The sequence below is a fragment of the Gekko japonicus genome, unplaced genomic scaffold (assembly GCF_001447785.1).
Source record: "Gekko japonicus isolate JY-2015 unplaced genomic scaffold, Gekko_japonicus_V1.1 scaffold1018, whole genome shotgun sequence".
Taxonomy (NCBI): Eukaryota; Metazoa; Chordata; class Lepidosauria; order Squamata; family Gekkonidae; genus Gekko; species Gekko japonicus.
In genome coordinates this window covers 445,141-457,126 of record NW_015170306.1, presented here as the reverse complement: position 1 = coordinate 457,126, position 11,986 = coordinate 445,141, and the positions used below count along the sequence as shown (strand labels likewise).

The following is an 11,986-nucleotide window of genomic DNA, read 5'->3' as shown; positions in this document are numbered from 1 at the left end:
TAAAATAAAAAATTGAAAAAAGTACTTACTTTACTTCTGTGGCAGCTGGGAGCTCCATTGGAGCCCAGCGGTAGCTGCAGAGGAGTCCTGGAGCGGCAGTGGATGTTGGGAGCTAATTGGGGCCCAGCCACCATGGCAGCAGATGCAGTGAGCCACTTGGGGCCTGGCCACCACCACAGCACATGTTGGGAGCCACTTGGGCCTAGCCTCAGCAGCAGAGGATACGGGAGCCCTTTGGGGCCCAGTGGCGGACACCAAGAACCACTTGGGGCCCAGCTGCTGGCATGGCAGATGTAGGGAGCCACTTGGGGCCTGACTGCAGTGTCAGCACACTCTGGGAGCTACTTGGGGCTCAGACTGGCTCCCAGACAGAGCTGCTGCAAGGCTCCAAGGTGAGTGCTAGAGCCTGGACATGCTGGCTGAGCAATGGGGGGAGGGAGATGGGTCCCCCCCCCGTGAGTACTCCCCCCCCTTGTAGAATTCTAATCCCTTTATGTCTTTAACATTCCCTTAGGAAGAACTGGATCATGCTAATGCAGCAAACACTAGTCATTCTATCCCTTATTTTTCAACAAGACTTTTAAAAAATTCAGACTTGAAGCTTCATTGGAGTGGGCTTGTCCCGGGCTTCTGTAATCCCAGTGTTCCCCCTTTCTCTCCTTACTCCAGTTCTGTCGTGCTTGCTGTAAAGGCTGGAATCTCAAGTATGTCGATTACTCTGCAGCACAGGACTTCAGACAGATTGCATTCACCCCCATTATCAAAAACGAGATGAGGTCAATGAAAATAAAATTGGAGAGTGCTTGTGTGAAGCTCTCTGAGCATGACATAATGCCTATTGAAAGCAGTGCATGTAGAGGGGGAGCGTTCCATGTAATTTCTGGTCCATAAGCACTGAATATATGTCCATAGAAAATGTATACATGTAGGTATTGCACCTATTATTGGGAATGCTTGAAAAAAGCATGTTCCCGATTACGGGGAAGGGAGCCTGTGCACATAGTCTTCCTGTGCACATAGACTGTGCATTCACAGGCCAGCATTCACGCACAGGAAGCAGCAACAGCATGCTCATGTCAATTCCTTGTTGACATGTGTGCTGCCATGTGGCATGTTGGTTCAGCCTTATTTATGTGAACAGGTGTCCATTCTGATTGAGGAACTGTAAGTGGCAGAAAAGCATTTGTTACTTGAGCATTACGCCCAGTGTGTGTTGTACCATTTGCCTTACGAATGGGTTTCAGGCTGTAAGCCTTTGCTTATGGAAATGGCGTAATAGAGGCTGGATTCCTATAACTGAGGGCCATGTTTACTGCATGGCACCAGGGGTTGCCTCCACCTGTGACCACTTTAATGTGCCCAATATAACCATGGAGGGCCTGCTTGCCCAGATTCCTAAGCAGCTGCAGAGAAGGTAGAGGACACTGCAGGAGACTACAGATGACCAGTAAGCTTTTAAGTGGACACTGCATTGTTCTGGTCACCTAACAATTCCATCCTAAGCTGAGTTTCACACTTCTGTGGCCAGTGAAGCCAGCGGGCTTTGAAAGGGGCTGATAGCACTGTAAGTCTTACTTATAGGCTTCGGCTATAGGTTAGATGGGTGCAAACTTTGTGCTTTTTGCTTAGTAGGTTGGTTTAAAGTGGAGAATATGTGATAGCTGACCAGTGGTGATGGAAAGTGCCATCAAGTCACAGCTGACTTAACGGTGATCCTATAGGATTTTCAAGGCAAGAGATGAACAGGGGTGGTTTGCCATTGCCTGCCTCTGCATAGAGACCCTGGACTTCCTTGGTGGTCTCCCATCCAAGTACCAACCAGGGCTTACCCTGCTTAGCTTCTGAGATCTGACAGGAGTAGGCTTGCCTAGACCACGTAAGTCAGGGATGGCCAGAGTATATATCATTTTGGCTATGGCTTCCCCTGTGGTAAGTTCTCCATGCAAAATTGCCTGGATTAATCATGGAACTAAAAGATGGAAGGCAGTATATTGAAATGGGTAGAGAGCTGGCAACACTATGCCAGTTTTTGGTCACAAAACAACTTACCTGTTTTATAATGTGTGGAGTTAAGACTTTTAGTATGTATTCTCACTGTGCAAAAAATACGACTGTTTCCTGTTTGTGTGTGTGTGTGTGTATTTTAAATGTAAACATTGAACCAAAAATGTAATATTTGCGCATGCACTGTGCCTTTTGGCTTTATAGTTTGCTTCAAGCAGAGAGTGTGCGATGATGAACTAGAACCCACCTGACCACTACGGTCCTCTTTGGAGGGCCTGCTTTGTGTGCCCCCACCTTCTAAGCTTAGGTATGTGACAACCCATGAGAAGGCCTTCTTGGTGATGGCCCCAGAGCTCTGAAACTCTCTCCCCAGGGAGATTTTTCTGTTGCCAACGGATGAAGAGTTTTTTGGTTTGTTTGGCATTCCCTCAGTGATCCCTTCTTCCTGACCAATGTTTTAATTGCTGTTTTTATGTCAGCGTACATATTTTAAACCTGTTTTAATTTGTTTCAGTTATGTGCGTTAGGGGGTTGGTTTTAATGGTTTTAAAATGTGATTTTATCATGTATGTTTTAAATTGTGAGCCGCCTTGGTGGCCCTTGTGAGGGCAGAAAGGTGGGATGTAAATTTTGTAAATAAATAAATGGTTAATAAATAACATGGCAAGAGGCCACACAAGTGGAACAAGGTCAGGGCCTGCATCTCCAATCCCCTGAGCACAGCCATCTTCTGATGACACCCCCCTCCCTGCAAATTTATAGGTTCTTGTTCTAAAGGCTGAAAGCTGGTTCCTCATGTGCTGTCACAGACCAAATGCCACAGGTCAAAAATATATGGGATGTGCATGAAAACTACAGTTTCTATGGGGCAGTGCAACAACATACACATGAAAATTGTTTCTGATCTGAAGATTGCACCTACACCAGTAACAAAGACCGAGTCAGCTGTAAGGTACTGAATAAGAACATAAGAAGCGTCTTGCTGGATCAAACCAATTGTCCATCTAGTCCAGCATCCTGTCTCATGCAGTTGCCAGCCAGTTCCTCTAGGTGGCCAACAACAGGGCATCAAGACCAAAACCTCCCCCTAATGTTGCCTCCTGGCACTGGGATTCAGAGGATTAATGCCTCTGAATGTGGAGGTTCCCCTCAGTCCTCCACAAATCTGTCTAACCCCCTTTTCAAACTGTTGATTCCTGTGGCCATCTCTACATCCTCTGGCAGCAAATTTAACATTTTAATTACTCACTGTGTAAAGTTCTATTTCCTTTTGTCTGTCCTGAACCTACTGCCCATCAGCTTGATTGAATGCCCTCAGGTTCTAGTGTTTTGGGAGAGGGAGAAAAAGTTCTCTTTGTCTACCCTGTCCACCCCATGCATAATTTTATAAACCTCTATAATATTTGGAAGGACTGTTATAGATGGGAGGGGTGTATATTTTGTGTATGTGTGTGCGCGTGTGTGTGCGCGTGCACACCTGGAAGTCATGGTTGATTTCTGGTGGCCCCTAGTTGGGCTTGGACGTTTCAGAGAGCTGGCTTGCTATTGCCTGCCTCTGCATCCCGGCCCTGGTATTCCTTGGAGGTCTCCCATTCAAGTACCTGACAGGGTCAGCCCTGCTTAGTTTCTGAGATCTGACAAGATCGGGCTTGCCTGGGCTGTCCAGGTCAGGATGGAATTTAATAACTTTTGAAAAAGCTGAGAAATTCCCTCAGATTTCAATCCCCCCACTTCTCCGAGTTTCTCCGCAAAAGCGGTGGGTGGGCCAGGAAAGGCGATGGGTGTGTGTGTGTGCGCGCCCCTGGGGCTCCTTACTGCCGGAGCGCCATTCCAGCACGTTCTGGCAGGAAATGACCCCTGTTCATATCCATAATTTCTCCCCACCTCAAGGCTAATAGCATCTATCAGAATAATTTGCAGTGGGAAAAGATCCTGTAGGAACGTTTCCCAGTGTCATTTTCCCAGCCTGGTCATCTGCAACTTTGCTTTTTTTAAAAAAGTGAAATCTGATCATGGATCACCTTCTATCACATCTAGTTCAATCTTACCGAGTTAGCACCATTTCACATGACAGATGAAATTCCCTCCACATTAAAAACAAACAAACAAACAAATTTGTAATCCAGCACCAACAGTCTGAGCCCGGTTAAACTGCAGAAACAAAAGGTTTACTTCCTTAGTGACAACTTGTCCTTTGAAAGAAACATATATTGATGATTTGGTCAAGTGTGACTGGATTTACACATAATTTATAAATGAGTAGGCCAAAATGCAGATTCTTATTGAAGTAGTTATTCTTTCGTTGTCTAGCAGCCCTTGTTTCAAATGCCGTACCAACAATACAAAATATAGAAATGCGATGCAGGCCTTTCTCAACATAGACATGAATACAAGGAATTGTCTTGTGAAGCAAATTGCACATGGGGCTCACTCGCTCGTCCACCACAGTCCATTTGCTTATGGTACATAATCCAAATGGTGCAATTTTCCATTGTCAAATGGGGCGGGAAATATTACTAAACGACGTAACGTTTCTGTTAATTGGCCAGATAGTGCTGATTCCAATAAAAGAGTTCAGAACGATGGCCCATTACACAGAGAAAGGTCAGCCTTCCACTTTGCCTCAGGGTCACTCCAGAAAAGGAGTGAAATGGGGAGGGCTTTAGAAGCTAATAGAACTGAAGATAGACGGTCTGAGTTTTGCACAGGTCACTTCTTTTATGGCGATCCTCGCCTGAACTTATTGATTTCCACATTCCAGACAAATGGTGTGTTTATTGAAAGATGCACAGTCATGCAGAAGTGTTCTGCAAATCCATCTTTTCAAATCCATTTCAGCTGTGGCATTTGCAAGAAATTGGTGTTTCGATGCTACCTGCTTCTATTACTGCTGTCTCTTTATTTGAAGGTTTTTGGAGAAATGTTGCTTTCTCTAATCTGGTGCATGTTGTTTCCAGTATGCCAGATTCTGTGCACATATAGGGTTGTCTAATGTAGAATGCACATTTGTGAATTTCTAGCTTGTTCAACAGCTAATCACAAAAGTTGGGAAGGGGCTCTGGCTCAGCGGAAGAGGAGCCCTTGCTGTCCATGCAGAAGGTCCCAGGTTCCAGCCCCGGCATCTCCAGTTAAAGAGGACCAGGCAGGAGGTGCTGCCAGTCTAAGTAGACAATACTGACCTTGAAGGAGGACTGGCTTGACTCAGTAAAAGGCTGCTTTGTGTGTCTGTGTATTCAAAGTGACAATCATTTATCCCAGTTTTTGATAGAAATTCTACGGATCTGATCCTGGTGAAGTTATACAGGTTCATTGCAGTGAGAATACCTGAGCATACAGTTAACTCATTCAATGGAATCAATAGGACTTAAAAGTGCATAACTAAGACAAGATCATGACTGATATTTTTTTTTTTTGAGCCCTGGAATCAGCATGGTTGTTTGGGTATAATCTGCAAGCCATTCACATATTCCGCTTTCAGTGGTGTCCCAGGTGTTTAATGGGTTCTCAGTCCCCATAATTTAGCATGTTAGACCTATAAAAAAGAAGCTGGCGAAATACAGGCTTGCCCCCAATGTGGTGAAATTGATTCATTCTGTCCTCCTTGATTTTACTAGTTTCCATTCCAAAAGGGCAAAACTCCATTTTGTCAGCCAGAGAAACCAATCAGCCTAAGATTTATGTGTATTTCTTGTCTGTCGCCCTGAACTCCCTCCTCCCCCTCCCCAACGCACAATGCTTCTCTCCTTTGCCCCATCAATCTTAAAATACCTGCCCATGCTTTGGAGGAAACTGGTTACATTGCTTTTCCTTCCCTGGAATGCTCAATTGACATATTAACCAAGTAGGGTGTCAAGTGGAAATTCTACCCTTCCAAATCGTATCAATCAGCTCCCTTTAGCATGAGAACTGAAACTGCGCATTAGCACAAAACCTTCCCCGAGGGGCTTTTCTCAAGCCCTACCTCTGGCAGCCTTTTATAACTTGTAAGAAGGTATATGCTGGAACCCGATGACTCCTGTTCAACAAGAATTCCAGCCATCAAGCCTTCCTTCCACTTAAATAGTTCTTCCATTGGCAGGAGAGTAAGTTAAGTTGGAGGAAGTTCCCTTCTGCTGGAGGAAGACTTCAGACTTTGCTGAGCGGAGTGGTTCCCACCTAGGGTTGCCAGGCAGTGGAGTGGGGGTAGAATACAGCATTTCAAGAGGTTTTTTTAATCCTCATGTACTTACCAGAAATACACACAGTAGGTCTGGGAACTCACAGAAATTCAGTGGTAAGATCAGAGTTTCTAGCAATTCCTAGAGTTATGCCTGAAGTGACAAGGGGTAGCTCTGGGAATTGCCATAAACCAGGGTCTTGACAGGCCTATTGCCACCATTATGGATGGGTGGACTCCCTCTGCCCAGTCTGGGCTGGTTTAGGCATTTAAAAGGACGTGGTCTTAGGATGTGGTCTTAGGACTCTGTCCACTTTCATGTTTGCTGCACACAGCCAATAGAAAGGACCCACAGCTGGGCTGCCATTGCTCCCAAACCTTGAAGCCATATGGCTGAAAGTCATTCTTTTTTTGTTGTTCAGTCGCACAGTTGAGTCCGACTCTTCGTGACCCCATGGACCAGATCCCCCCAGGCCCTCCTGTCTTCCGCCGTCCTCTGAAGTTTGCTCAACTTCATGTTCGTTGCATCTATGACACTGTCTAACCATCTCATCCTTTGCCATCCCTGTCTTCTTTGACTTTCAATCTTTCCCAGCATCAGGGTCTTCTCCAGGGAGTGCTCCCTTCTCATTGGGTGGCCAAAGTATTTGAGCTTCAGTTTCATTATCTGGCCTTCCAGGGAACAGTCAGGGTTGATTTCTTTTAGGATTGACTGATTTGTTCTTCTTGCAGTCCAAGGGACTCTCAAGAGTCTTCTCCAGCACCATAGTTCAAAAGAATCTATTCTTCGGCACTCGGCCTTCCTTATAGTCCAACTCTCGCAGCCATACATTACTGGGAATACCGTTGCTTTGACCATGCGGACTTTTGTGGGCAGGGTGATGTCTCTACTTTTTATCATGCTGTTTAGGTTCACCATCGCTTTCCTCCCAAGGAGCAGGCGTCTTTTAATTTCAATTTAATTTCCTGGAGAAGGAAATGGCAACCCACTCCAGTATTTTTGCCAAGAAAACCCCATGGACAGTATCAAAAGGCTAAAAGTCGTTCTTGGGCAATCTGAAATGACTTAAATGGCAGCTTTTTGGAAGCAGGAAGCTGAAATATGTAGGTACCATTACACGAGACAACTAAAGTATGTGTGAGTTTAGGAGAAACGCCTCCCAGATCCATACTTGGTGAACTCCTCAGGGTCCAGGCTTAGTTCATAATGCTCTAGGGTTGCCAGCTTAAGGTGAGGACATTTGTGGGTGGAGCCTGAGTAGGGTGGCTTTTGGGTAGAGGATAGAGCTCAGCAGGGATATGATTAGAATCCACCCTTAGCAGTGGACTTCTCCTCCAGAGGAACTGGTCTCAGTAGCCTGGAGATCAATTTTAGGGTTACCATCAGCTCTGGGTTGGTAAATCCCTGGGGATTTGGGGAAGGCGCTCAGCAGGGTTGTGATGCCAAAGAGTCCCAGGGCAACTGATCTCGGTACTCTGGAGGCCATTTATACTCCGGGGTCATTTTGTAGACAAAGAGGTGCAGGAGCTCATTAGCATAACTTATTAGCATAACTTATTTGCATATGCCACACCCCCTTCTGACACATTTCTGGTGATGTGAGGGGGTGTAGCATATGCAAATAAGTTATATTAGGCCACACACCCCTAATGCAGCCAATCCTCCAAGAGCTTACAGAGCTCTTCTTACAGGGGCTACTGTAAGCTCTTGGGGATTGGCTCCATTAGGGGTGTGTCGCCTAATATGCAAAGGAGTCCCTGCTACAAAAAGAGCCCCATCCTTTGTTCTCATGATGTTTCTTGTATCTAAGGCTGCTCTTATCAACACCTGATCTGAAGGGAAGTCTGCTCATGGGGAACAGGGAAATCCCTCAGGCAGTGGCTTACGGTATTAAATTAGGTTCGAGTCCCTACTCTGCCACGGAAACTCACTGGACGACCTTGGGCCAGTCACAGGCTCTCAACCTAACCTACCTCACAGGGGTGTTGTGAAGATAAAATGGAGGAGAGGAGAACGATGTAAGCCAATCTGGGTCCCCACTGGGGAGGAAGACAGGATACAAACAAAGTAAATAAATGAATAAATAAATAAAAGATGCACAAAACTGTTAAAACTAGAGGAATGAAAGAATAATACACTATCAAGTCACAACCCACTCATAGCGACCCCATCTGCGGGGTGCTCAAGGCCAGAGATGTTCAGAGGTGATTTGTCATTGCCTTCATCTGTGTGGCAACCCTGGACTTCTTGGGTGGTCTCCCGTCCAAGGACTAACCAGGGCTGACCTTGCTTAGCTTCCAAGATCTGACAAGAACGGGCCAGCCAGGGCCAGCCAGGTTGGAGCAGAGACAAACAGAGGTGACTGGCCATGGCCTGCCTCCGCACAGCAACCGAGGACTTCCGCAGCAGTCTCCCAGCCAAGTACTGACCAGGACCAACCCTGCTTAGCTTCTGAGATCTGAGAAGTTCAGGCTGAGCGGGGCTATTTAGGCTGTTCTAAAACCAGATTGCGGCTGTTAAAAACATACAAGCACTGGGACAGGACTGAATTAAGGAAAAGGCGAGCAACCTAGTCGTTCCCACCCTTCGTGCAGAAATGCACGGAGAAGCTTCCTTCCAACGTAAGTCAAAGTATATGACCAAGTTATTGAGTTGTGCAAATAGAGGAAAAGCTGACAAGCCCTTTCTGTTTTGATGGTGTTGGTAATTTCCTGTTTTAACACATGTGAAATTGCCAGTTCTGCTTTTTATTCTCTGCCGTTAGGAAGGCAATTACACAGGCATGTTGTCAACCAAGTTTATAATATGTTGAAAAAGACATTAAATCAAACAGCAATGGAATCCTCCAGAGTGTATGTGCCTCAGCTAAACTTGTAACTGCCTGGGTTTTCTGTCTGTATCTAAAGCATCAGATGCATTTGGGGTGTTAATGTTCATTTTAGGGGAAGGGTGAATTAAGGACACTAAATAATATATATGTATTCTACACACACACCCCACACACACACTTCTCTCTTAATTTTCTTTTCCAATATGTTACAAAAGCCAGCCTGTTTTAACATTCCATTTAATCTCCAGGAAAGAGAAAGTTCACACATCTGGTCCAGATAATCTAGTAAAGGGTTTGCTTATGTAAATTAAAGCTGAGATTTATACCTGCTATATATCGAGACAATTTGTCTGTGCTCACAGCTGGGGTGAACGCAGGCTGTATTTCTGAATCCATATAATTCAATTTGCATTTTACCTCTAATTCATGTCGTATTAGCAATATATGAGGCGCTGGCTGCCCTTGGTGTTCCCACCGTAATCACACACCATTTCCCAAGCTGCCACAATTGCAGCTACAGCAGCAGCTGTTCCTATGCCAGGGCCTCAGCTTTGTGTCCAAAGAGGGGTTGTGAGACGCAAATCAAGCAAGCACATCCCCATCCAACTAGACCCTGGAATCAGGATTGTAGGAAGACAGCTGGTTGAGAAACCTCATGTGCACCCATGAAGCTGCCCTGTACTGAATCCAGACCCTTGGCCCATCAGAGTCCATATTGCCTACTCAGACTGCCAGCAGCTCTCCGGGGTCTTAGGCAGAGGTCTTTCACATCACATCACCTACTGCCAAGTTCTTTAACTGGGGATGCCGGGAATTGGACCTGGGACCTTCTGAATGCCAGCAGATGTTCTGCCAATGAGCCATGACCCACCACACACCAATTTCCCGAGACTGTAATGCTGAGGTTGTTTGTGTTCTTCCCCCAATGAGATGGTCAGGAAGGGTGCCAATGGCCTGTTTGGGGAAGGAAGGAATAGCGTGGTTCATGCCTGCTTTCTCTCTTGCCAGCACTTATCAGTAATCTCATGGGGGAGCCATGGATGCTAAACTAGGGGTTGGGCACTAGGGTTATATACATGTGCAGAGGTCCACTGATGCCCATATTGGTGGATTAGGGCCGAGGCCTTTGGGATTCTGCGGCCCTTATAATAAGGAAACCGGAGCAAATCCTGGAGAATTGCCCTACAGCCCAGAGTTTACAACTCTGATAGTCATGTTCGCTTCCCTGTCCACTGGCACAGAAGCATATTTGAGAACTTTGGGTTGCCACAGCAGCTCCCCCTCCTCTCCCAGCACTACATAATTTTGCAAAGTTAATGGAAACCGCAGTTATTCAGAAGAGCCAGATTCAAGTCTACTCGCACTTTAAAGACTGACGACCTTTGTTAGATCAGGGCATGAGCTTTCGAGAGTCAAAGCGCCCTCTGTCAGATGCAGGGGCCATTTCCTGCAGGAGCGCACAGGAGCAGAGCTCCGGCAGTAAGGAGCCCAGGGGGTGGGCACATGCAACAAGCCCCGCCCCCTGCTCCGAGCAGCCCTCAGTCAGGCCACAAGGAGCAAGAAGCAGCCGGGTAAACTGCAGTGTGGGTGTTGCTTTCTTACACACTTCCGGTGACGTCAGGGGGTGTGACATATGCAAATAAGTTATGCTAATGAGCTCCTGCACCCCTTTTTCTATGAAATGACCCCTGGTCAGATGCATAGTTGATCAGAGTGGCTGGGAATACCCCATGAGCTGTGAACATAAATGGACTCACGAAGCTGCCCTGGATGGGCTCAGTTTGTATGTAATGTGCTTATTCTTTACCATGGTTAGTTGGTGAAACCAGGATTCGGTTGGCAGATGGGTGGCTTCATGGCTTCGCTCTTTCCCCCACAAAGATCTAGCTGGTAGCCAGCATACGGTGAGACAGCAGTGGGAAATGAGCTAGTATTAAGTCATGAGGTTGGATCTAGACAATGTTTTCTAACTTTCCTGCTTTCCCCCCTTCCACCACAGCCCACTGATCACCACAAAACATTGACCTGACCTGGATAGCCGATGCTAGCCCAATGCCATCTGATCTCGGAAGCTAAGCAGGGTCGGCCCTGGCTAGTACAGTTGCCAGAGTCATGATGCAGAGGTAGGCAATGGCAAGCCACCTCTGAAACGTTTCTTGCCTCAAAAACAAATCTAGCTCACCACCTAGTGGTGCATAACACTAAAAGAGCTAGAACTTCTGGCTGCCAGATAATTATAGGATCTCCTGGCTATTCTACACTATTGTTTCTGGGGGATAGGAGACCCTGACATGAGGGTGGGAGGTCTGCAGTAGGAAAGGGAAACTGGTGGAAAATGCCAGTTTAGACTGGATCCAACCTATGAGGTATATCACATGAACCCATAGTTAAGATTAAATATGGTTTAAACATGAGTTTAATACTCTGGTTCAGATCCACTTTGCTGAGGGGCTGTGGCTCAGCAGTAGAGCATCTGCTTGGCATGCAGAAGGTCCCAGGTTCAATCCCTAGTATCTCCAGGTAAAAGATCTGGCAGTAGGTGATGGGAAAGACCTCTGCCTGAGACCCTGGAGAGCCACTGCCAGTCTGTGTAGACAATACAGACATTGATGGACCAAGAGTTTGATTCAGTATAAGGCAGTTTCATGTGTTCATGTGTGAACTCTAATCATAGTTAGTAGAGTAGCTCTTATTCAGATGATCACAGTAACGTGATTTTGTGTTATGTCTGAACTGAGCCTTTCCACGCCACCGTGGCCCTGCTTGCATGCCTTCAGAAGTTTTCTCCAGCGCTGCTACCTGAGATTGCTTACCTGTAGACACCAACATCTGGACCTGCGACCTTTCGCATGCAGTATTTAATACCTCAGACAAGAGGCAATGAAGCTCACCATTCCTTCGAATTAATGTCCCTTATCCTTGAGGAGTTTGACACTGATAACACAGATAGTGGGTATGTGGGTGAAAGATATTTGATACTCCTTGGTTAGGGAAA

General features: G+C 46.2%; 1 protein-coding gene across 1 annotated transcript in view; it reads left to right on the top strand.

The window, feature by feature from the left end:
- Positions 1–11,986, top strand: part of LOC107116111 (protein FAM13A-like) — a 69,845-nt gene that overhangs the window by 47,603 nt on the left and 10,256 nt on the right. The window contains exon 5 of the mRNA XM_015417980.1: positions 670–776. Within this exon, the coding sequence (XP_015273466.1) occupies positions 670–776 (107 nt within the window). The remainder of the gene's footprint in view (positions 1–669; positions 777–11,986) is intronic.